This window comes from Sesamum indicum, linkage group LG9 (assembly GCF_026168435.1).
Source record: "Sesamum indicum cultivar Baizhima isolate 11 linkage group LG9, ASM2616843v1, whole genome shotgun sequence".
NCBI lineage: Eukaryota > Viridiplantae > Streptophyta > Magnoliopsida > Lamiales > Pedaliaceae > Sesamum > Sesamum indicum.
Window position 1 is genome coordinate 7,717,886 of NC_142665.1, and position 27,827 is coordinate 7,745,712.

The 27,827-nt window shown below is 30.0% G+C and overlaps 3 protein-coding genes across 3 annotated transcripts; 2 read left to right on the forward strand and 1 right to left on the reverse strand.

Moving 5' to 3' along the window:
* Positions 1 to 184: 184 nt before the first annotated feature.
* LOC105171049 (DNA-directed RNA polymerase II subunit RPB7) lies at positions 185 to 3,187 on the reverse strand. The gene is made up of 6 exons (XM_011092049.3): positions 2,807 to 3,187; positions 2,513 to 2,678; positions 2,380 to 2,430; positions 1,544 to 1,609; positions 1,363 to 1,431; positions 185 to 614 (listed from the first exon to the last, which is right to left on the reverse strand). The coding sequence occupies exons 1-6, from the start codon at positions 2,920 to 2,922 to the stop codon at positions 549 to 551; spliced, it is 534 nt and encodes a 177-aa protein (XP_011090351.1). The 5' UTR covers positions 2,923 to 3,187; the 3' UTR covers positions 185 to 548.
* Positions 3,188 to 5,324: 2,137 nt separating this feature from the next.
* LOC105171050 (protein CENTRORADIALIS) lies at positions 5,325 to 7,692 on the forward strand. Its single transcript, XM_011092054.3, has 4 exons — positions 5,325 to 5,595; positions 6,059 to 6,120; positions 6,942 to 6,982; positions 7,278 to 7,692. Exons 1-4 carry the CDS (start codon positions 5,401 to 5,403, stop codon positions 7,502 to 7,504), a joined length of 525 nt encoding a protein of 174 aa, XP_011090356.1. The 5' UTR covers positions 5,325 to 5,400; the 3' UTR covers positions 7,505 to 7,692.
* Positions 7,693 to 23,020: 15,328 nt separating this feature from the next.
* Positions 23,021 to 25,891, forward strand: LOC105171051 (zinc finger protein WIP3). The gene is made up of 2 exons (XM_011092055.3): positions 23,021 to 23,608; positions 24,752 to 25,891. The coding sequence occupies exons 1-2, from the start codon at positions 23,198 to 23,200 to the stop codon at positions 25,172 to 25,174; spliced, it is 834 nt and encodes a 277-aa protein (XP_011090357.1). The 5' UTR covers positions 23,021 to 23,197; the 3' UTR covers positions 25,175 to 25,891.
* Positions 25,892 to 27,827: the final 1,936 nt, after the last annotated feature.

A 27,827-nucleotide genomic window follows, 5' to 3' on the forward strand; every position in this document is an offset into this window, starting at 1 on the left:
AATTTTTGTATTCTTTACAATACGTACATACACATCATGCATATAACATATCCACAAATACTCCTTCAACATTGAGTGCGACAGATTCTCCAGTTCCTGTTGGTTGTGTGTGTGTGAATTGGAAACTTATCAAACAGTTGGGAAAATAAACTTTTTCTAATTCAAAGCTATAATATTACACTAATAAATTAGGAATGAGCATCGATGATTACCACAAGCTAATAATACTGACCAAGGTGCTTACAACTTCCCAGATACCAGAAAAATCAACATCAAGATTCAATACAACAGCCTTGGACCTTCTTTCGTTCCCCTAACATCATATACTGTCCAGACTTAAATGCCCAGAACTCTTGTGTATCTGCTGAACACAACCCTGCCTATCCGTGAAGCTACCGCAGTATTCAAAGTATGCAAATGATACAAATCATTTCTGTACTAAGAAAATTTCATGAAGTACTCCTACACTTCGATTAAAAGTTTGAATGTCCATAGATACTACTTTTCCTTCAAAACAAAACAAATTGCTTGACTCACCTAGCACGTCATCAAGAGGTTGCACCAGGATCACTAATCACACCAAGGAAGTCATCTTTTATGGTGCCGATACAGAACTGCAAAAGTAAGCAAAATATTTGAATTTGTGGTGTTATTGGGATTAGGGAAAACGGTTGACTGTCTGAGCGGGATGCTGTACTTAAAACAACAAGTATTAGAGTGACTGCATAGAGATTAAGCTAGACCCGGAATGAAACAACTCATAGTAACAATGCCAGTTTCAGATGGACAGACGACAGTAAATTTTATACATCAATTTAGAAAAATTACAGGCTGAAAAAGACAGCACAACAGCCCTTGAGGAACAACTGAGCGAGGAAGGTGGAGAGCCTCGAAGCAGGGATGCATGAAAAGAATTGAAGATGACACAAAAGGCAGCAATTGTATAATATATATAGCAAACCATCTCGCATTCATATATGAGCAGAACTCTCTGTCCCAATGGCCTAATCATATTCCCCTAGTAAGAGAATGGCCAACATTCTGAAAACTTGAATTATTAAGACTGATTATCTTACACCATTTTATAGTCATTGTATGAAGATTCATTATAAGCTTATCTTGCAAGGATTTAGAAATGTGTTGAACTGAAATCTTTCAGAGCAGCTTTAGCAAAAGGACAAATGCCATACAAATGTAGGACTACGCATGTAAGTCTCGTCAAAGATACTAGCCCTATGAATGTGGTGCGAAATATGGTAGTTTCTTCAGAGCTCTAATAGAATTTTAGTTGGGCATCAAGCATAAAAACAGCAGATGAGAGAGAGAGAGATTGGCATGTGCTTATAAAGACAGAGATCATACAATTTCTGTAGCATCAACTCGAGTTCCAATTATCTTCAGCCTAACTTCACTGTCTTTCTGAATTTTGACCTGTCAATGATTGGACAAAGCAATTGTCGATGTTTCTTCCGGACATTCCAATTGAAAAATGACTTGCATGTGTGCATAAGAAAAAGGAGATGAAGGTGGAAGAGGCACATACAGATCCATCTGAAGTTGTGTAGTTAGGTATATCTCCAGATTGAAACTCCATATCATCCGGTATCAACTATATAAATGAAAATAGGAATATCGTGCTTAGAGAAAAGTAAATACCTCCAGAACCTGACTCTTAAGATCAGTTACTACAACAATTTTGGCATGGCTTGCAAATGTTAATTTGTACGGACAATTAGATGTTGGCACAATTCCAAAAGTGTACATATTAAAATGTTTCTTAACCATTTGAAAGCATAATCAGGGAATAGACAATGGCGACTACTAAAGACCTTTTGGGACAAGAGACGACTGCAAAGGAGCAACTCAAGAAAGATAAAGAACTTTAAGTGCATAAAAAGATGAAAATAAAAGAAATGTAACTAGACGTATTTTGCATCTTTACTTAATTGTAAGTAATAAAAAATGTGAACAATTTTCTAATTAACGATGACAATAACCATAACCAAGTCAAATAGGAACTGCAAAGCTAACAAGGTAATATAGTTTCTAGGAACAATCAAAATAGATGGTAAATCAAAAGCATGCTACACAACCATCATATAAAAACTCGTTGGAGATGCCATATATTGAAACAAGAAAGAAGTAGTGATATTAAACTCACTTCTACAATTTCGTCACAGTATGTTAAATCACATTCATACTACTATTTTACACCCAATCCTATAAGTTGCAATGAAATTGAAAACCTTACCTCTAAATCCACAACTGAAAGGCAACTAGTATGAGCAGAAACAGAGTTTACTCTTAAGCAATAAAGGAGAATTATGCAACAACGAATTTGAATAAATATTTTCACAAACATTGAAAATATTCACTCACATGATTGGATACGAAAATTTGGACGGGCCCTGCTTCAGCAAAAAAACCCATCTGCAACGTTTCCAAACACATTCCAAAATCACAAAAGATGTACAAGACAAGCAAATCATAAAAACAAAGAAACAAAGTTCACCTTGTTAACCATTGTAACAACAGCTTCTAGAATCTCTCCCTTAAAGGGTCGAAACACAACGCACTGATACTTAACGGGAAAGGTAACAAATCCTGTGCCATCACGGATTAACCCTTTACCAACACTTTCAATACCAGTTATCGCCACAATGAAGCCATGACGACCACTGTAGAGCAATTACAATGGTGAAACAATGGACAAGTCCACAATCCTACATCTTTTATTTATCAAATAAACAATTAATTGTATCATCAAAAAGGGAGGCAAATCACTAGGGTTTCAGAACTCAATTACCTGCAAGTGCCCTCGACATCTTTCATAAGCTTGGCAACAAGCTTATCCCGGAGATCACGGCCGAAGTGGCGAGGGTGTAGCTGCATGTTCCGTTCCAATACTATGTGAAAAAACATCTCTTATCTTTTCTCCAACTTCCGCCAAGAAAATATTTCCTAAATATCTCCCTGAAACTCCAAACAAGAATCACTCCGCGAACAACTTACTTCTCATCAAAATCGAACTCCTTAAATTAGTAATTAGGTCAAAAATTACCAAAATCAAATCTTTTTGTTCGTTTCATTTCACATTCCAATCAACCCATCGATTATTATAACTTCCGAAAGAGGAAAAACAGAGCGCAAGATTAAAAAGAAAAGAAAAGGCAATTATCTATAAGCTATTTACGTGTAGATAAGAGGAGCAGATAGAACCGCGATCACCTTATGTTAAATCCTCAATTAGGGTCTCATTTTCAGACTCTGTATGAGTAGATATGTTGTGCTGAAGAAAATTTCGGACACACTTTTCAGCTCGTTAAGCAAATAATTTAAATTCTATGGTCCTATTAATCTTATTAAATATTTTAAGCAAAAATCAAATATTTTTATATAAAATAAGTTAACTTAAATTATATTTGAATAGATGAGTTTAAACTTAAAAAATTTAAAAATATATCACTATTCAATAAATTTAAAATTCATTAATCCAAATATAGTCTTCGTTTCTATTTTCTTTTTATATTTTTTATTCTACCATGAAACAAATGAAGTGGGGAGAGGATTGGCGTGGGAGGTTCTTGTTGGGCATTATTGCCCAAAAGCTTATTAGCTCATGGATCAGATGTGAAGTTTATTTATGAATTTTATGTCTAGATCAACTTGAATTGCATTTTTTATTTTTATTTTCATTATATTTAGTAAATAAATAGTTACGTACGTAAATCTTATGTCACTTATTTATTTGAGAAAAATACTTTTATACATAATATGTATAATCTTTTTTTGTCCCATAAAGAAGGGATTTTGCCTACATAGTTTACGCAATTTTTAATTTAGTCCTATTTCTTACCAAAAATTTTCAACTTAGTCCCAAATCCTATTTTCTGTCGAATTTTAACGGAAGAATGGAGAGTCCGTTATAATATGCGACCAAAATGATATCACGTAAAAGCGTGAAACTAAAAAGGAAAAGTTCCTTCTTATGATTTTTAATTAGTTTAATTAAAAGAATATTATATTTAAAATATTAATATAATTACAAATTTACATTTAAAATAATATTTTATTGTTATTAAATATCTCTATATTGTTTTAAATTTTGTTAAATTATATAATTTAACAAATCCAATATTATTAATATTATATAAAAATCTCAAATTAGTTTGTTAGATGATGGTATTATTTTGGTCCAGAATCACATATTCTCCCAAACTTAGTTCAAAAAGCCTTCAAATTCTTTTAAAAAAATTTGCAACCCAATTCATTTACAAGACAACACCTTACCAATCTTCTCAAATTCTATATCCAATTCAATCTAACCTGAATACTCAAAATTGAACCACAATGCAAACCCATCCAAATTGATGAAAACACCCTCATATTTTTCCTAGGAAAAAAATGCTATGTCAAATGGTGGGACAAAATGAACACTGAAAATTTTGAATAACCTGCAATTCTTGAATAGTTCCTACAAAATCCTGCAATATGCAAGACTAATACAATTCTTGGAAAAGAGGTCAATTCGTACGATCAATTCGTACAGTTTTTATTTTTATTTACTCCATTACCTATATATCTATATATTAATTTCCCTCCAAAGTTGTTTTTAATATCAATAAAGACACTCATATTTGAACTCAAATTTATTAGTTGAAAATATTGTTAATAATTTTTATTTTATTTAAACTAAACAGTTTAAAATAAATAAATAATATTCGTTTTGATAAATATTTTTAGTAATAAAAAATATTCTTATTCTTATTTGATAAATATCTTTATTAATAAGATTTTTAAATTTTTGATTACTAACATTATATTAGTATAATATTAATTTATTTATTTTCTAATACAAAATAAAGAGAATGGTCATTCAGTAAAATTACAAAAATTAGTATTTTCTTCTCAATCTGTTTTTCTTGTATATTTGAGATTTATCCCCTTTCAATCACACCAAATAATTTGAAGGATAAAACTAATATCTCTTCCTACCCCTCTCCCTTCCACTTCCTTTTTTCCTCTCACTTGAACCAAATGAACCCCAAAAAATGGATGATTCGACATTACATTTTGCTTTATTTCATCTTCAGCATGTAAAAAGAATTAAAAACATATAAAAATTATATCCAATCGTCTTTTTAACTTATAATCATTAATATATGTTTTTTCATTCTAACTTACCAAAAAACTAAAATTCTTTTACTTTTTTTTTTTTTAAAATTAAAAACATCCCTGTTTTCGGGTTACATGCCAGATAATGACTAAAACCAACGTACCCATATATACACACATACATACATACATCTTCAAAGTTGTGGTCAGGTGCTTCAGACACACATATGTATATAGAGAGAGAGAGATGGATGGATAGATAAATATTGGTCTTGACATACCAAAATGCAATCAGAGGCTCTTGTGATTGGGAGAGTGATCGGAGATGTTGTGGATAACTTCTCGAGCACAGTGAAAATGAGCGTTAGGTACAAGTGCAACAACCATGTGTACAATGGCCATCAGCTCTCTCCTTCCACCCTCGCCTCTACACCTAAGGTTCATGTTCTTGGTGGTGATATGAGAACTTTTTTTACCCTCGTACGTCAATCATTACTTACTCTTCTCATAACTCCGCTTCTTTTTTTTTTTTTTTTTTTGTTTTTGAAATATATAAAGATTTGGAGGCAAAATTACACTTTTAGTCATATAAATTTAGCCGTTATTTACAATTTTATTATATATCATCTATTGACTCGGCCACGATTCAAAGTTTGACAATAAATTGGTTAGAAACTAAGAGATTTGCGGATTTTCTGAACGTAAGATGCAGAAAACGTACTCTAGATCTCTATGTTATATAAAATTGGAATTTTCTTTTTTTTAAAAAAAAAAAAAAACTGAAAAGCATATGATGTAATTTAATTACAGTAAAAATACATCAAGATTTTGAATTTATAGTCCAAATTTTAAAGTTAATATATATATAGATCAACTCTCTATTTGCATCCCCATTTCAATATATATATTTGAATTACCAAATTATTTCAATTTGTTTAATTAGATCATGACAGACCCTGATGTTCCTGGCCCTAGTGATCCGTACCTCAGGGAGCACTTGCACTGGTATGATCATTTTCAGCTTTATTTTCTTTAAAATAAACAATTAATTAGGACAATTAAGCACAAAAAAGTCGAAATTGCAATAACCAAACAGGGCGCATGCATATGTTGCTTGTTTGTTTTGTGTGGTTAACATCATGAACAAAGTGTAGTTGGATTATTGGATATTGGTAGCTAGCTAGCGTGTGAGGTTGGAATTTCAGGCCTAGAACGAATATAGCATGTTACATGCATATGCACATGTAATGTCGCGTATAGTTACATGCCTTGGACCCTATACATAATAATAATCTTAGTTTTGTATATATTTTATGCAATATATATTATACCATGTGATCGTTAATTTTATAAAAATATTTTTTTATAACAAAGTTGGAGAAATTTTTCGGTGTAATAATTTAAAATAACAATCAAATTAGAAAGAATAATAAAACAATAAATTTATATAAAATGAGATAAATACTTAAATATCTAGTTACCTCAAATCCATAATCTCATACTCGTTTATGGGATTTCGATCTTTGTCACTGATTTAAAACCTCATTCATTTATCATTTTTTCCTCGCTTTTACTGATGATTTATGTTATATTTCAATAGAACTCTTTGTTAAGATAGAGGTTTTGAGCTCGAGTTTCAAATATATAATAATAATTATTGGTGTATTTCATAACATTACATATTTTAATGTATTTTATAATTAATGTAATTGATTGTTTCTAGCTTTACAAAAAAATCAAAATGCCACTCTTTATACCTTTTTCTTAATGTTGTGTGTGAAAGAGTCGTTTAGTATACTGACACATGTATGTAAATTGATATACAGGATAATCACAGATATTCCAGGCACGACAGACTCCTCGTTTGGTATGCAAATCGGGGAAAATTATTACTTAAATTAAGTTTGGTCGAACCAAATCAATTACAAAGCAAATATAATATATTTTTCATGTGATTGGTCACTTTGCCTAAATTATACACCAATTACAGGCTAAGTACATTTATAATTAATTCAGGTTCAGTCAAATCCAATTTAGGTGAATTTTTGTTGCAAACTAATTCATTTGAACAAATTAATTAATTAACTTATGGTTTATACATATTAATGAATTAAAAATTGTTGATGATGATGATGTGTATAAACGTACGTACGTACGTACAGGAAGAGAAGTAGTGAGCTACGAAATGCCAAGGCCAAACATAGGGATTCATCGCCTGGTATTCGTGCTGTTCGAACAGAAGAGGAGGATGCAGGTGCAGGGGATTGCTCCCTCAGTTTGTAGGGACGGATTTAGTACAAGGAATTTTGCGGAGGAGAACGAGTTAGGACTCCCCGTCGCTGCTCTCTTCTTCAATTGCCAGCGTCACACCGCTCCCAGAAGGCGCTAGGCCCATCATTCCCTGCATGCATGCCCACCTTATACTAATTACATATATATATATATATAAATGTATTGTGTGTTTGCCTGTACTATGATTAATGTACTATAATACACGCGTACATGGAACTCAAATTCAAAATCTTAGATCTATTAAATTAACGGATTGAATTTCCTACTTCATTTTACGTATATATATCACGTGTACAAAGATTATGTTATCAATCTTATATGAGAAAAAAAATTATACACGTGCATAGCGTGTATATGTGAAACGAAATAGAAGATGCAGTGATAATTAACCTTTACAAACTCGTTGAGATATTAAATATAAAATAATTCTAATCTAACAACTTAAATTATTAAATGAGATTATCTTTTAAGATGGTGTACGTTAAATCTTTTAAATGCTATGGTTCTACTATCTAATAATTTAAATTTTTAGATGAGGTGATTGGTTAACAAAACTCGTAATTATAAATCTATAAACAAGTTTTAAGGGCGAACATAATAAAAATGGACAAAATACTTTTTTAGTCTAAATAAAATATTCATGAATTAATCCGAATATTGAGCTCACCTTTACGCCATTAGCCCACACCATATAAACTACATTAAGTGTCATATTCTATTCAAATCTGTTACATTTTTAATACCCTTTGTTATATATATGTTACGTATATAAATTTTATATCTTTTATTTTATTTAAAAATATTTTATACACACAAAATATATATATTAAATAAAATAAAAAGATGTAACAACTTTGTACATTGTACGAATCTGAGAATAAATACATACATACACATACACTAGTCCTAGGAATAGATTGACAAGCAAGTTCCCCCCAAGTACAATTTTCCAATCGATGTGTAGATTTGTATGATTTATCTGGAAAAAGGCCGTAAAATTCGTTAATACGTACGCATTTGAAATGTGTGGACAAGACATGCATGAAAAAACAGTCTTGTCCATAAGTATCACTAATTAAGTACCCTTAGATGTGATTGAAATTTTTTTTACTCAAATCAAATTTGATTGAATCAAATCAGATCAAATGGCAAGTATAATACACTTGACATAGACTATTTTTTTTTTAATTGTATATCAATCATACGACAAATATATTACACTTTTCCTCTTGATTGCTTGAATGAAAGTATGCAAGCCAGGAAAGACAAGATTTATGATTTGTTTGTTGTGAAAAAATAGTACAAAGGAGAAGAGCGACAACAAATTAAATAACTTAATATCTTGCGATCATAATTACTATATGTTCATTTATATAATTGAAAAGCATAATTTTTGTAATTTTAATTTTTTTATTAATAAATTTATAAGCACTTAAAATAAGTGTTTGTAAACACTAGATAACTATTCAAGAATGGTTGGATCATTTCTTCAGCGTTTTTTTAAAAATATATATTAATCAATGTAGATATTTATTGTAGCATCATTTATAGTACTACGCTTTAATATCACTAACTGTAACACACCTTCTATAATTATAACCCATTTTATAAGAATTTTTCGTTGATATTAATAAGACAAACTCTATTTTTACCAATATAATAAGTTTATTAAACAATGATAGATGTCGTTAAATAATTTGAAATACAAATTCAGTCCTTTAAACTTTGAACATATTTAAATTTATAAATTAATTTTTTATCAATTAATCTCAAAATTATATATAAAAATTTATAAATGTTACCATTACTACCTTGTGATTGTGTAATATTCTATCATTGGAAGTTTGGGGTGATGTGAAAGAACGTACGTAAAATCGAAAGTTAAGGGTACCATATATATAGGGTAGGTTGGTGGAGAGAGAATCGCAACAGTGTCTGATATAGCTTCGTGTTTAACAATGGAACGATGTCGTACAGGAGCAGTTGAGGGGCTCCATGCATGCTCATCCTTTCTATTCATTTCTCCATCTTTTCTAGGATCGACGTGACTTGAAATGAAACCTACCCAAACTCCTACTGCATGCATGCCGGAAAATTATTTGTAACATGCAAAATGAATACAAAATTTTCATATTTAAAAAATTTTAGACAAACCTGGAATTTAATATCCCAGATTTGCCTCGATTTGACCACCAAAGATCTGGGTCGATTTTTTAAAAAAAATATACTAGTTACCACAACAAAGAATTATACGTTAGAAGGAAAAAAAGTTCACACGTGCAGCAATTGCGGATTTTTTTTTAAGAAAGCAGACCGTCAAGTTTTGGAGGAAGAATGAAATTTTGTGTGATGAAGAAGACGAAATTATCGTATTTATACACATAAAATCGGATTTAATAGCAAATTTTTGCTCGTCTTTTTACATGCATGCGTCCTATCAGTATTTATATATTGCACCAGTAAATTTTTTTAACATATTTGGGATTTTAAAATTTTTTAGGGGTGATAGGAAAAGAAAAAAAGAAAAACTCGAACCAAATTGAATCCAACTGTTTTTTATGATTTATTTTTCAAACTGTAATTTTAAATTTAAAGTAAAATCGAACCACACTGTTGGTTTGAATTTAATTTAGAATTTTAAAAAACCACCAAAAATCGCACCCCAATGCTAAATAAATAACTATTTTTTTAAAATTATATATAATAATTTGACAAAATAATTAATTTTTAAGAGGATTTTATATTTGAATTATATAATTCCAAAATTCATATATTAGCAAAGATCCACGTTATAAAGCTCATTTTTGTAATACTTATATTTGGATATTATACAATATATATATATATATATATGATTAATTCTTTAAGCTCATTCATATTTTAAGCCCAATTGATTGTTGCTCCAATTTTTCGTTCATTTTTTATCGTTTGGTTCCCCCACCCCCCTTTTCCTCTTCTTTCATTTCTCTCTTACTGTTTTCTTTATTCTGTCTTTCTGTCTTTTATTTTATTCTCTCTAAAATCGACCTTTAGCATTTATTCGATTAAGTGTTTACTTGTTGGATTAATATATATGTTCTTATATTTTAATCCACTTAAAGTTGTGGAGAATTTTCGTGGTCTATGGTGCATAATGTTGGTCTTTATTACTTGCTACATACAAACACTTGTTTTATTTCTTAATTTTTGTTAGTCTCAACATCTTATTTTTGTCATAAGTATTAAAACCGCCAAACCGTCCGATACCGCACCTTTGATTTTTGTTTTAAAAGTGAAAAATTAAAAAAAAAATATTTTATAAAACCGTTAATGGTAATTCGATTTGAAAATAATTTTAAAAAAAAATCGAAACCGCATCAACCAAATAAGTATCTATCACTAAAGTTATGTGTCATTTGGTTGAAATGATGTGCCAATTATGATGACATGATATGTCCTTTGGGTGAAACATCGTTTTCATTTGGGTGAAATGGTGTATCCATTCAGATGAAAATACATAACATTTTTCATGTATTTTTTTCTAATTGGACAAGTTCATTCAATGATATATTTTCCAACTTTTATAATTAGACCCCTCCTATTTCGTTCCAATCATTCATTGAAAAAATATTTCAGAACACTTTAAATTATTTTTGCAAAATGAACGTTGTATCTCTTATGAACAGAGTTCCAAAAATATTTTTTGATTCGCCGTTTTTCAAGATTTGTAGTACTATTATTGTAAAATTGTAAATCATTGTATCTTAAAAGACAAATTATTATCACTGTTAACACCAGAGTGGGACAATAATTATCTTAGAAGATAAAAAAATTTAATTCTTGTTCCTAATTCATAATACACAGCTACCTCAGACCCCTTATTTTTCACAACAGAAATCTCAGGTGATAATAGAAATTATTGGTTCAAAATTTCCAAAAAAGAATAGATTTGAAGATTAGAAGTAAGTCGGGAGCAGCTTCACATGACTTCGTCATAGACGTCCGAAGCGGCCGTCTCACGGCGGCGTGACTGTTGGGCCGCCCTACGCGGAAAGTCCGTTCAATACTTAGGAACATAATTTTCAACTTGGCAGTTAGAAGTTAATCAAAAATGTAATGATTACGATATGGGAAAAAAAATGTGGCTGATTTTTTCCATCTATTACATATATTGCTAAAGGCCAACTTCAATTTTCAAGTCTTCCTTTTTGAAACTTTGGACTTTTACACTAATATTCTAATAATAATAATTGGTATTTTTTCATCCATGACTCCATCATCTGCAGTTAGAAATTGTACCGAGTACTAGTCAATTGGACTTAGTTTGGTTGAGGAATCTCATCAACATACGTACTGTTAGTTTATTTTAATAGTACGTAGTTATCTGTCTATTTTAATAATAATTATTAATTACTATATGAATTGTTATAGCTGTCAATAATCAAAATTATTATGTAATTATAATCAATTTATTCAAATAAAAAGAAATTTGACGTACTATTTCGCCATCACACGGAGCCTAACTTATATTTTGTTGCATTACCATAGTCTTTGATGGGATTTTTTACGAGTCGAAGTAAATTACAATCTCATAATTTTGGTTTAATAAACTTTTATTTTATTTTATATAATTTTAAATTGGATTAGACTCAATAATAAGTGATACGATTAAGATGGTGTCCGGATGAAAATTTATAATATTTTCGTAAGCTTATAATACATTATAGTTGATTTATTACAACTCTAGATAATAATTTTATTAGGAGTTATATATGTCATAAGTGACATAAGTATGACGTAAATAATTTTATTTAGAATTTTATGGTAATTTGAGGAAGGACTGCGTCTAAGACAGATGATGACTTGACTTGAATTGGTGCACAAAATCACTAGTTTGCAGTCTAGAAGGATTTTTGAGCTAATGATTACATTCAATCGCTTGGACTTAATTTCTAATATTTTCCATGATAGATTATACGTATACCTACCAAGATAATTTTTTGTACAACTTTTCGTAGTCTACGGTCCTTCAAACTTTGCGTGTCTTTATTTCTCATCATGGGGAATTTCTCCATTTTTTTAATTGATTTTTTGAGGGATTAATTAGGTTTAATTTCGTCATTTTTTCAATAATAACATAAGATTTTATTAATTTTAAAAAAAAACATAAAGTATTTAACTTGTATAATATGATATAATTGAATACTAAGACAATAATTTTGATTTAATAAATTAACTTTTCTCATAAGTATGGTAGGTTTTTAAATAATTACTAGTTTTAGAATAACTTAAAGGATCTTCGTCATGTGACATAGAGTGTTTGCGAGCGCTCTAAAAAAATATTTTTTAGCTTCCGACTTAAAAAAACAAAAATACACTTTAAGGTCAAAAGATAGAAGCACCTTGCGTGGTGCTTCTAGCTGCTTTTACTTTTTTGTAAATAAATTTAATTTTATTTTAGACTACTTTACTCTCGTATAATAATAATCTTAATTTTACTATTTTTAATGTATTATTAAAATTATATATTTAAAGTTAATGTTGAATTTTTCATATAATTTGAATATTTTAACAATAATCAAATTTACACTTTCACATATTTGATATTTTAAAAGTTTTTTATTTTATTTGCTATATCATCTGATTTATATTATTTTGCCCACATATTATTATTTGATTAATTAATAAAATAATATTTTTAACAATCATGCAAATTTAATTATTGTGTATGAATGAAAAATTATATTATGTGATGGAAGCATTATTAAATTAAATATTTATTTTTTAATTTTTTTAAAAATAAGTATGAAATATACTAATCGAAATAAAATATAGTATTTTTCATAATAAGATAATTATTATTGACAACAACAAGTTAAATAATAAGCAAAAAGTAGTATCTTTTTAACACATAAGGATAAAATGATCTTTAATCAATTAAACTTTTTTTAGAAGTGATTTTTCTCTAAGCATTATCCAATTAGCTCTTATTTGCTTTTTATTTATTTTTTATTTTGGTATAACTTCCAATATTTTCATTTATTTAAAAGTAAAAGTTTATACAAACACTTTCATAGTAAATTTACTCCAAAGAAAGATGATAAGTGCTGTTTTTCCATAAATTATAAAAGTGTAAAAAATATAAAATTGAAATAATTGCAAGATACAAAATTTATATAATTTGAAAAAAAAATCAACATTCCAAAAGTGATCAAATCGATACGACTTTTTGCCAAAACACATAAGCCTAGGTAGGTCGCATGATCGGGTGTAGGGACTGATGCCTACACTGTATCAAAAGGTAATGTGTCATATTTGGGTCTACGGACTCTGTTGGATATAAGAATTGTCTCTAAATTGATCGAGCGCATCCTAAAATTTAGCTACCAACGGTTCATTGAAAATGAATATATAATAAATATATTTGAGTTTTTTTGGCCAAAATTTATGTGTTACTCAATTTTTAATTGATCATGTGAGAAGTTGGTATTACCTGAAGAAAGTTGGAGAATTTTTGCCCTACGTATAATCTCAGACCTGATACTTAAGACTATCTTTTCCATGCTATTTTTATAATATTCAAATAATTTCCTTTGTCTTTTTTTTTAATTATATATAATTACTATTTTGATAATTCAAAATGAAGGGTTTTCCATATTAGCTTTGAATATTCTAAGTTGATTATTATCCTACTTTACTCTTAATTAGTCAATCAATCTAATTAGGTCTTTTCTATTTCTAAATTTGGATAAATTATTGAGCAAAGTGTGAACAGCGAACTGTGAACCCCTTCACTTTGATTCCTCCACAATCATGGCTGTGTGTGTTTTCACCTTTTCAGGCTGCAAAAAAGTGGCCGAAATGTTAGAATTTAATTACATTTTGGAAAGTTGAACAAGAATTTTAAGTATTTATATAATCTAAATTAATTAGGCATGGAAATATACTCACCCACTTATTTATTTATTCATTTATTTTTTTTGGTAGTATTTGATTCATCACATTATAATTCTGATATGCTCATCAATAATTTAAATCACTGAATATATTCAAACGAGACAAAAAAATAATAAATTATTATGAAAACAGACATGATGTATAAATATATTCAGAAAAAAGATAAATTTGTATTATGTTGATGTTGGATCATCTATATTATTCAGACCCGGTTTACTTTGTGATATGCATTATTTAGACAAAATAAAAAAAATCCTATATTAATTATATTATATTTACTTAAACTGTTTGAGTTACTCAACCTAAATAATAATTAGTATCAAACACTGAGCCTTCACAATACAAAGTAAACACCTTTACTGAACTGTATTCGACTGTCATAAAAACCCATCCTACATATGCACGCAAGTGAATTTAGAGTAAATATAATAAATTAAACTCGTCAAAATTTAAGAAAAAAAATGTTGGAATGTTGTGTATGAATTATTACCTAACTTAATAAGTGATGATGGTCCATTTGGAACTGTAAGCTTTAATCTCCTTTTTTTGTCACGGGTGCTAATCTTTTATGCTAAAAGATGATGAATAATATAAAAGTTTTTTTTTTTTTTTCAAAGTCCACAAAGGCAATTGAGCAACCTTCGCCCGAAGAAATAAAGAAAAAATTGTACTTTTAGTCCCATATAAAAAAGAGTGTCGCGCTTTTAATTCCATAATTATAGATTTAGTATATTTGAACCCACAGACTAATGAATTGTAGCATATTCAGGGAAAAATATGCTATAAGTTTTTATCTTATATGACCAAATGCGACACACCTTTTATTGCATGGGACAAAAAATATTACAACTTTTTATCTTACGGGATCAAATTTGCTCAATTCGTAAAATTTGGGATAAAAATGCAACACCTTCTATTGTGTGGGACCAAAAATGTAATTTTTTCTAAAAGAAATGTTACTTTTGGTAATGATTAATTATTATGGTTAAAAGTAAAAACGTATTGTAAATACTAATTAACTATGGCTTCACAACGACTATTTGTTTTGCAAGTAAGACCAAAATATTAATCACAATGAAAAAATTACAATAAAATATTTTGGCTATAATTAAATGTGGTGGATAGTATTTATTTACCATGATTTTTAAACCATGATCTGATCAATGCTGGAAATATATTTTTTTTTCCTTTTTGGTAGTGATTATCAGAATAGGAACTGAGAAAAAATAATAATCATAGCAGACATATGTTGTTTGATGTCCTAATTAATACAACATAAACTGAGTTGTTTTTGCAGTTTGTGCTTGATGATTTGTTTTGTTGGTTGTTTCGCGTGAATCACATATGATGAGTTTCTGTCCTATATTAAAATAATTTCCTACATTTTATAATTTTCTTAAAAATTTATAAGTCATCATATTTTACTTTAAAAATATAATTTAAATTTTTGGATAAAGTAATTAAGATAGCCAAGTTTATAAGATGATAAATCTATAATTAATTGGAGAAGTTTGTTAAGATTTTAAAAATAAATCAAAAGTTCTTTATTTCAATTTTCTTTTTAATTAAAAAGTATAAGTTTCTAATGCTCTATTTTTAATTTTATAATTTTTTTTAAAGAAAATATCAAATACTTTGTTATATTTTATAAACTTTAAACATCGTATAAAATATTTTTTAAAAAATAATATAGGTTCATCTAAACATTCGCCGAGTAAAGTTGGGGTGCGCAGATCATAAATGGTGGACCCATTGCGTTTGCTAATGTGATTTTATGCTATCTATGGCAAATAGTCCCGAGGGACAATCCAATAATTCGAATGTACAGCTTCTCTATGAGAGGCGTCGTGTTCAAACCTTGAGTGCGTGCATGTGTGTTGTGTGTAAGAGAATAAAAACAAAAAAAAATCATCTATAGCAAATTCTTATTTGGGTATCATTATATAATTGATTACTTTATTTTTTATACATATATACACTAATTATATGATAAATACATATGTACTTTATTTTCAATACATATGTACTAAATTTGTTGAATTTAAAAAATCTCTCTTTTAATTAATAAAATATTAATTTATCGATAAATTAATATCTCTCTAAATTAATAAAATTTCATGGTCCCAATATTATTAATTTATAGAGGTTTTACTGTATACTTATTATATAGTTATATTATTTAACTGAGTTTAGGTTGAACTAAAATTTGATGTAAAATTCGACATAGTTAATGTGAGATGGATGTAAGGATGAGCCCAAGGTTTTGGTGTGTGGTTAACTATGTGGGATTGGCTGATAATCGCATCATCAACTTGGTGAAATCACATGTCATAAAGTGCTTTCTTGCGTTCATACTGTCTCACTACAAACAAACCCTAATTCAGATACTTTTCAGAATTATGTGGTTATTATGAATGATGTTTTAATTTAGTAATTAAAACTAAAATCTTACAGATAAATTTAAAATTATGAGTTCGAGTATTATTTGAATATTTATTTAATATGAGTATTATAATAAATATTCATCTCATTTAATGTGAATTTATTGTAATATTAATTTGTCGTAATTTGATTTATTGATAAATGCAATTCCTTTATTTATTGATACTGATGTAATTATGTAATTATTAAAAAAAAAAAAAACAGATGGGTGGTTACTTGAGAAATTGAGCAGCAATACAGTCCTTGGATTCTTGAAAAGTTACTATTTTAGTCCCTCAGGTAAAACAGTAAAAACTATCATTACTTTTCTTTTTCTTTTCTTTTTTCTAGTTTAAAATCTGAAAATTCCAGTAAATCTTTAAAACTACTTTTCGGAATATCATGCACATCACATAATAAAAACTATCATTACATTATAAAGATGTTTTTAGAGCTAATAAATTACTTTAGAAGAAAATTTACTATTAATTGTCTATATATTAATGATTATAGATTAAAAAACGTGGTAAATAACTATTATTAACACTATTAAAGAATGAATTATTTCACATTGTAATGATCACGACTTGAAAATGATGGTAAATTAATATTATCTACCACAATCAAATCAAATTGACCCAATTTAAAAAGTTAAGTTTTGATCACTGTTAATGAATATTTGTCATATTTTAAACTATAGAAAAAATATCTACATTTTCTATTGTGGCTAGTGTTTTTACCTCTCTTGTAGAAGCAACGGCTAATAATTATAGTGCTACCACAGTTAATTAGTATTTTTCATACTTTTTTAATCATAGTAATTAACCATTACAAAAAAATTTCCTAGTGTAACCATAGCTAAATAAAATCAATGCAAAACTTAGCTTATCCACCATATATGATAAAAATATTTGCAATGGCTCTTAGATATGATAAATATTTTAGCCAAACCAGCAAAAATCATAGACGACAAATATTGTATGCCTACGGCCAATGACAATTTACTACAACTATTTATTTTTAACCATGGAAATTCATTAAGGTTAAATGTTATATTTCATGTAGTCTTATTATATTTTATTTTAAAAGTAAGTTTTTAAAGTGTTTGGATGAAATAAAATTATGAAGCTTATAAATAAGTTATGAGCTACTTACTTTTTCTAAATGAGCTTATAAGCTCCTTCTATCTTATTTTTGGATCTTATAAGTCCATTTTCTCAAAATTATGTCGAACACTTTTTATAGTATCTTATAAGATATTCTAAAAAGCTTGTAAATTCCCATATAATCTGGGAACGCAAGTCGTCAGCTACCTCGCGTCCTCGGAAAGGTTTGGGATCAGAGAAAAGAGAGCAGATCGTTAGACTTGTTGGGAGGTTCCCAAACAAGTCTAACGATCTCGCTACCCGGCCCAGTTCGATAGGTTCTTTGAGTCGGGTTGTGGGTCCGAGTTGTTGAAACTAGTTGGGTAGTGACCCGACCCGGATCGAGAGTACGTAGATTTTTAGTATAACTATGTAACATACAACAACTTTTAGGGGTATTTATGTCATTTTTCAGATCTGACAACTTGAAACTAAGATCCACTACCTTAGTGAGAATTGTGTTTGCAAAGAGCGAGTTCCTATTCTGCCCTATCAATCCTCCCGCCTCTTGAGTTCATCGATCTATTGGCCCAACTTTTCTATCTGCTTTCCAACATCTTCCCCTCTACTTGAGAAATCATTGGCTTCCTTTGTCTTCTTTTATAGGACCCAGCATCTGACATTTCCTTCTCCTGCCTTTTCTCGTGCTCTGCTCTACTCGTCACCTCCATTGATTCATCTACGATCTCCTTTCCTTTACCTCTTGAACAACTATTTCTTTCCAGGTTCTAGGACAGCTAGTATAACCATTCTTCTTTCATACTGCAATATGGCATTTCTGCTAGCAGCTTCAATAATGTTTTGTAATTCATCATGGATGAATTGTACCATTTGCTCTTCTTGTCTCACAGGGGTATGTTCCCCCTGTTCCAGTGGTGGTGTTTCTTCTATAGGTGTGTGCTCTCCTCCAAAAGTTCCTCCCATCTCGAATTTTAGGTATATCTTTTCTCAATTACCCACATACGGTGCCAATAATCCTTATACAAGTCGTCAGCTATCTCATGAATGATTCGGGATTGCAGATCGTCAGCTACCTTGTGTCCTCGACAAGGTTTGTGATTTGAGAAAAGAAACCAGATCGTTAGGCTTGCTTGGAGGTTCTCAACTAAGACCCTTCGATGCCTAAGTTAGTAAAGGAATTCAAGATAGAAGGAAAGGTATAAATGCTAGTGCAAAGCGATCTAAAGTGGGCTCTCAGTGTAATAAATATTTCACCATAAATAAACTGAACCCGAGGTATTTATAATATCTGACTGGATCCATCTACTTATCTAAAGAGGTCCACTTACACCGTGTCATGTGTCAAGATCCTACCTGATAGATTTATAAGACAAACAATCCCCAACAATAGGTTCCTTGAGCCAGGTCGCTGGAGCAGGTCATCTCGCGACCCGGCCTGGATTGAGAGTACATGGATCTTTAGTATAACTATGTAATACACACCATATTTTAGAGATATTTATGTTATTTTTCAGGTAGGGTATGATATACCCCTATCACCATATTAGATAAACAAAGTTAAAAGTGAAAATGTTTTTTAAATTTAGAGTAATAATTAGTTCTAAAAAGCTAATTTTTGAAGTATGATTGGCGTTGAATATGCTTTGTTTTAACTAGGTCCAAAAAATGGAATCATTAATCATAGGTTTAATTATACTAACATCCCTCTAAAAATACGAAATTGTACTTTTTTAAAAAAAAAGGTTTTAGATTGCACTTACACCCCCTCCAAAAATTATTTATTTACACCTGGCGTCATTCGTTAGGATTTAGACAAAAAATTAATGTTGATGTTAGCAAGACAAAGTTACATAAATTTGTAATTTTGCCCCCTATTTAATATTTTCATCTATCACTGAATTTTCGAAGGAAGTAGCAGTATAATTCTAATATTTTTGGAAAGAAAATATAATTTTATATTTTTCAAGGGAGGCGTTATAAGTGTAATTAACCTTAAATCATAATGGGAGTATGAAAAGGAAAACAAGAGGAGGAAAAGGGGTTTGAAAATAATGGGAAAAGGAGAGAGAATCGTGCACAGTGCAAATAATACCCAACAAGAAAAAGTTGGAAAAAAGGAGCAGTCCCTGTTCTTAATCTCCTGGAAATCCGCTTACATGATATCTTGTCGGGTAGTTTAATTACACTTATCTCTCACTGTACATAATTGCACCAATTTCACCTTTATTCATCCATGCCTTTGCCAATCATTTCAATCAGTGTAATTTACTAAAAAAACATTATGAATGTTATAATTATATATCATTATGTCAATCAAGTCTCAAATTATGGAAGTGTATTTTTTTCTGAATTATAAAAATAGTAGTTATTTATTTCTTAATATCAACTTTTATTGTTCAAGGGACAGTAAAAAAGAAATGTAATTACGTAATTCATTAAAAAAACATATATATATATATATTTTTTGTTATAATTAATTATCATGATTAAAAATACAAATAAATAATTAATTTGTTACAATGTTTATTGGCCATTGTTTTTGCTTAACTAAAAACTATGATAGATAACGTGTCGAATATTGATTAATTGTGGTCAAAATTTAAATTGTTATGTTGATTTTGTTTGATTATTGTAGATAGTATTGATTTGTCATGATTTTTAAACCATAATGATTTATAATGTACGAAATAATTTATTTTTGTTAGTGATTTTTGCGAGATTTCATAACAGGACACAATTGAGGGCTCAAAATGATCATAAAAGTACATCACTATGTTTGGTTTTATTTTTAACTTGTTTTGATGTGTTTTGTAGAGATAGAGAGAGAAAAATAAAAATAAATAAGTACGTGTCAGAGATAGTGTGTATGTTTGTATTTGTTTTTGGAGATAATTATGGTATGTTTGATGTTGTTTAGTAGGAGACAAGTACTATTATTCATTGTCAAATCATATCTCTTTTATATATATGTATGAGTAAGTATATAATTTTTTTAGTTGTAGGGCTTATAATTAGTGTAAACTTATTTTGACAAAAAATAAATGAGGTACTGTTTCAAAACATCTCAAAATACTACCAAGACTTCCAAAACAAATCAAGGCAAATGTTGTTCATGTTTTAGCCCATCTCGAAAGATGAAACAAAATTAAAACCAAACATTATGCATATTTTTTAGTGGAATTGTAAAAAAACATATAGTTCAATTTAAATTCAGTAAGCAAAGATGGTTATAACAAAAGGTTATATAACAATTTTAACCAAAAAATATGTACTAAGTATACACTAACATTTAAATGAATTATTTATTAAAAACATTTAAATTAATTAGTGAGACTCAAATTCAATTTTTTTTAATTATTGAAAAAAAATCTCTTCGGAATTGAAAAACTTAAGTTAGGACAGACGATCCGTTGTGGTTGCCATAAGGAACCAAACCACTACGAAATGTTTCAAAACTCGTTATGATATTATCAACTTAATTTGGTTATTGTAGCTCGTTAATATATCAGCAAGTCAAGTTCAATATTCATTAAGTCAAGATTTACGAGTCAGCTAAGTACGTACCCAATATTTCATAATATACCTCATAAAGTGATAAATTTTTACATTTTCAGTGAAGTTCGAAAAATCAAACTCATAGTATTGAAGTCAAAAAATTAAACCCATATGTAATTTAATTATAACCAAATCAGGTTTTTCAGAAATGAAAAGGAAATAAAACGAGGGACCGGATGACGTAAAAGATCAAGCATCCCTCACACCAGCAACGACTAATTTTTGGTATAATTTCATTGATAAAATCTAAAATTACCCTTCTATAAGGTTCTGTTTGTTTACACCCAAAAATGAGTAGAGTTGAGAAAAAAGTTAAGATTGAAATCCGAGGTTGCCAAATTCTTACGGAAAAAAAGGTATAAGTTTAGTTTTAAAATTTAGTGGCGGTATTTTTTATTTCATATAAATTAATTTTTATAATTTAATCATGTAACTTTAAAATTTTGAAATATTTAGTCATTTTTCCAGCCAATTTGACTAATAAATTTCATGTTGTTTGCATATGATCAAATTAAATTGTAATTTTGTTCATTAACTTAGAGAATTGACATATTTTATCCTACATCAATTGATTTACATAATCAATTATTAGAAAATGCAATTTCTTTCAGTGCAAGTCAAATGCAATTTTCTATCCTAATTAATTGGACAATGATTAAAATTATCAAAATTTTAAAATTATGAAAATAAATCATTTCAAATTACAAAACTAAAATTATAATTTTCTCAAATTCTATGCGGATTATATTCATTCCCAAGAACTAATTAGTACAAATTCGGAAATTCAACATTTCCCACTCCCCCCCCCCCTTCTCTCTCTCTCTCTCTCTATATATATATATAGGTATGTTATTTCGGTCGGCCCTAATACGTACGGTTGACCGACTGCAGCAAGAAACACCAATGCTTCCCACTTATATTGTTCAAGATCCAAAATGTCAATCTTATATATTGTATGTGCATATATATTATGCGTGGCTAAAATTCTATATATAATATTTTAACTACTCCAACCCAACAAATATATACACACACACATACATCCAACACCTTTTCCTTTTCATATTCTTCTTTCTCAACATGAATATATTACAATTACATTAGATAGAACGGTATTTTAGAAAAAAAAAATCACATCTAATTAGTTTGATAAAAATTTCTAGAACGCTGATATTTTTGGATGGTACGAGTGCGATTTTTAATTTAGATTATTATACAACTTTTAATTATAACTAATTTCTAACTTGGCTTGATGAAATAATGATGGACAATGTCATTTTTTGATCGTATATAATTTTCAAATACTTTTGACTATGATAATTATTATATCATATTTCTTAAATGAATAATGTCGGGATTTGTTTGGAGTATTCTAGGCTAGGATTCTCTTCGTCGAGTTAGATCACATAGTTGCATGTCATTTTCCTTTAACCCCACCACTACCATCTCTTGCTCTCAATTCTCCGGGTAAATACCCGGGGGGGGGGGGTGTTAGGGGGGTTTCAAGAAATGAAAATCAACAAAAAAAAAAAAAAAATAGTTTCCAAAAAGACAAACCAAACCAGCATTCACAAAAATCAATATTTAGTTCAACCTTTCCCACACAAAGTCCAACTGTAATAATCCCATCTTAGGACAGAATTGAAAACCAAACATTCTCAGACTAACATATATATATATATATGTATGTATATAAATCCCTGCTTTAATGCTCGAAATCTCACTGAATACAAAGCTTGTTCCCAAGAAGTAGTAGTAATTCCGTCGTCCCCATGAGTTTCTTGAAATTTCCTGTCTTCTACCAACAGCAACAGAACAAAGGCGACGGATACTTTTACGAGACGGTTCAGTGCTTGCCGCTGCTCAGCAGGTTAACAGATCATGAAAAGCAAGTCAAGGAAGAAGACGACGATGTCGACGTTGATGACGAGAATGTGACGGTGGCTCTGCACATAGGGTTGCCGGATGTGGGAGTAGAGGTGGAGAGTAGTGATGATCATGTTCATCAGCAAAAGGGCTACGGTTTTAAGGAAGAGAATGAGTATCATGTGAAGAAGAGCTGCAAGAGTGGGTGTAGTGAGAGGAGGTTCTGGATCCCCACACCAGCACAGATTCTTGTCGGGCCTATGCAGTTTTCTTGCAACATATGCAGCAAGACCTTCAATAGGTACAACAACATGCAGGTTAGTGGCTTCATTCTTTGTCTATGCAAGTGTGGATGATGATGTCTTTTAATTTTATTATAGAAATAATATCAATTCATGCATGAAAAAAGATTTTAAAAAAATAGTTTTAATTTTTTAATAGGTTAATTAGATCACATATAAATAGAAATATGTATGACTCGATCTTTAAATATATCGATTCAAGAATCCGTTAGTTTATAAACTTTTGAAATGGATTGGTGTTGCATTTTATATATTAATACTTCTACGTATAGATTTTGCCGTGTGTATGTACAATCAATTTGAGAGAGAGATTATTGGATTATTGCTTTTTAAGTTTACTTGTCATAGAAATAACTTTTTGGTTCCATATTTTCATCAACAATTTTCATCATTATCTTACTAATTCAAGGAACAATTCCCTCCACACATCCCAAAATTTAAGGATTAATTTCCTTTTACGGAGTACGTACTTGTGGGAGGCTGTCTAGTCTTCAAAAAGGAAGCAAAATGGTAAAAAAGGGTCTGGAGAATTTATATGTATATACTTTGTGATGGAAGTGAAGTATGTATACATTCATCAATCAATATGAAGAGGTTGCAATTGGACTTTGTGGTCTACAAAATATTAGTGTTCACTTATACATATATATAGCACTAAAGATCTCATAAATACACAAGAAATATAACCGCAGTGAATACTAAAAATAATAATTATTCAGACTGGGGATTAAAAATCTGAACCAATTATATGACAAGTTTAATACACTTACGTGTAATTGGTTTACAATTTAGTAGAATAATCAATCACATAGCAAGTATATCACATTTGCTGTATGATTTATTTGGTTTGCCAGATTTGGGTAAGAATTCTTTCTTATTAAAGTTAGAAAAGAAATAATCAAGAAAAGAATGTGTAAGACTAATTAATATATAGCTGAATGGATCGAGTTCAGTCAAATTCAAATCAATTACATAACACTGTATTAAATTTGTCATAGGATTATTCGGAGTATAATATTTGAAGAAGAAGAAGATTGACTAATTAAATGGTGAAGTATGCAATAAAGTTTGCAATGTGATTGATTGATTTGCGTTGAAATTTGGTTTAAAAATTAAGGAAAACACGCACCCACAAATTGCTCTCTGGGATCCATGCAGATGCACATGTGGGGGCACGGCTCGGAGTTCAGAAAAGGCCCAGAATCACTGCGTGGAACGCAGCCAGCAGCAATGCTGCGCCTCCCTTGCTACTGCTGCGCCCAGGGCTGCAAGAACAACATCAACCACCCCCGCGCCAAGCCTCTCAAGGACTTCCGCACTCTTCAGACCCACTACAAGCGCAAGCACGGCGCCAAGCCCTTTGTCTGCCGTAAATCCTGCGGCAAATCCTTCGCCGTCAAGGGAGACTGGCGCACTCACGAGAAGAACTGCGGCAAGCTCTGGTACTGCACCTGCGGCTCCGATTTCAAGCACAAGAGGTCGCTCAAGGATCACATTAGGTCATTTGGGAAGGGCCATTCGCCCCATCCTTCTCTTGAGGGATTTGAGGATGATAAAGAATGCGTCACGGATGAGAGCTAGCTACTTCATGTCGTCTCGCGTATAAATTAGGAATAATTACACTGACACCCCTTAAAGTTTCGACTATGCAAAAGATATAATTAATTTTGAAAATTTACATTGTATCATCTGCAGTCGTGTTTTACATTACAAATTTTTCGTGAAGCCTAGATGGCTGAAGGGGAGAATTTGTATTGTAAAAATATGACTGGAGGGATCACAAGTGTAATTTTACAAAATTGAGGTGTTTTTTTTTCCGAAATGTCTAAACTTGAAGGGGTGTTTATGTAATTATTTCTGTAACTTAATATGTCTATTTTCATGTTTTCTTTTCTTTCTTTTTCCCGTATCATAATCGTTTCACTGAAAACATATGTGATACGTGCGTGGACTCGCCCAACAAGTGCTCAGTAACAAAAAATTCTCTCGCCCTGGGATTGGTTTGATTGCAGGAGGCGTGTATGGGGAACGGTTTGCTGCGGAGCACTAGCTAGGTGGTGAGTGAATGATTTTATTTCAGCACATGGTTTGAACTATGCTATATATGTTGAATTAGAATAATGAGATTATGTAGAACTTGTGAAGCTGATGAATTTTCTTCTGTGTTTTTTGGGTGTGTGATCATCAAAGTGTGGAAAGTCTTAACAATGGAAGAAAATTTGTCAGCTTCAAATTATATCTTGTAATGAACTTTAAGTATGTACTGCACTTTGTTTCTAGTTTATGTATTATTATGAATTTGGGAGTCCTTTTTATCCAATATTATTCTATAGATCTTCTTTTATACAGAATTACATTTTGTGCCATATATGTATAATAATATTTCCTCCTTAATTTATACAAAAACATGTACCTACATAGACATTTTCGCATCACGGTGACGAGGGTATCACATCAATATTTCATATGGAATTCTTTATTTTTGCTGAACATCTACGACATCGAAATTTGAACTACTAAGGAAAAGTACATTAAAATTCTTACCTATGATGATATTTTAGCATCACGATGAGGAGGGTACGACACCAACAGTGAGATTAATACTCGGCTGACATAAACTAACAATTATCGATATTTGATACGAAATTCTAGGTTTAAACAAGTCTTTCTCAAAATGACGCGTAATGTTCATCAGACTACATATTAATTTATGTTAAAAGTAATTGAATTTTTACATTCTCATGCAATGTATCTGATTCAGACAATATATAATTAATCCTTTCTCAATTAAGTTAGTCAACAATCACCCACAAAATATGATGATGAACAAGTTGAAATTGTGGGCAACATGTTATATAGTTAAGTTGGAGTAGTTGTGAAAAAAAGTTGGTCCAAGTTGGATGCTTCCCAAAATCACAGGCAAGCTTCTGCTTCTGCTTCTGCTACGGCTTATCGTTACTCGACCAAGAAACAACTTTTAGTTGTGGAGTCCTTGACGCAAACACTTCCTTTTTTCAACTCCAAAGCCTCTGCAGTGTCAAATTAACTCTCTCAACTTTGAAATTTTGGACCTTCACCTGTGATAAAAATAATTCAAATTCGACCATATCTTCATTGAAAATGGTAAAAGGCCAAACTGGAAAAAAAATTTCCTAAAATTTAGGGACGCTAAAGTGATCAAGAAATAAATTTGATTTAGAGACTAAAGCAATTTTAAATATAAATTTAAGGGATCAACTATAATATTTACCGAAAATTATATTATACGTAAGTTTCCTTTATAAAGCAATATACTATAAAAAATTATTTATCTTAAAAAAATAAAATCTATAATAGTAAATAGCACACAGGCTAAAATGTTAAAAGTCCAAAGTGTAAAAATTGTTTAAGAATTTAGATTTAATATGATAATTTTCTATTCACTATTATTATACATATATAAGTACATAAACAATTATAATTAATAAAAAAATAATCAGAACGAGTCTAAGATAAAACTTGATATCTACCTTGAACTCAATCGAGTTATAAATTTTTTGGCCTTAGCCCCCCGACCCTGATTGTGAAGGACTTGAATACAGGGCCCCAACTTACCCGGTCCCATTGTTATTCCTATACACAAAAAATTCCCAACCTTATACAAATACAACAAATATCAATTTTAAAATCAAGTTGTTGTTCATTGACAAAGACTTGATATAAATTCACTTGACAGATAAAAATTTTCTTGCTAAAAAGAGACATGAAATGTATAATTGTTGACGTCAAATTTTCCAAATTTTCTCTTCTACTCAAACCAAGACTACGTTCATTTTTATCTAAGAAGTCTACGTTTAAAACAGTTGTTACTTAATTCTAAAATAAAAAAATCATGAACAAACTTTTTACTAAATAGTTGTGTATACTTAGCCTTTTTAATTCTGAAAATCTAGATTAGTTAAGTAACTATATTTTTCAATAATATAACTAAAAGTAATTTTTTAATGAAGATGTGGATTCTTATTCTATTTTGTTATTCCTTCAAAATAGTTGAGGAGGGTTTATATCAAATCTAAAAATGAAAACATAAATAAACATATACGACAAAGCCCAAATAAGAGACCTATTTATGCATTGACAGCCCATCTATTTCTACAAGGCACCAACTCAAATTGAAAGCCCAAAAATGAGAAAAACGGATATCCAGCAGCCGAAATAAAGGCGGCTCAGTAGAGCACGATTTCGGGTCGCTAAT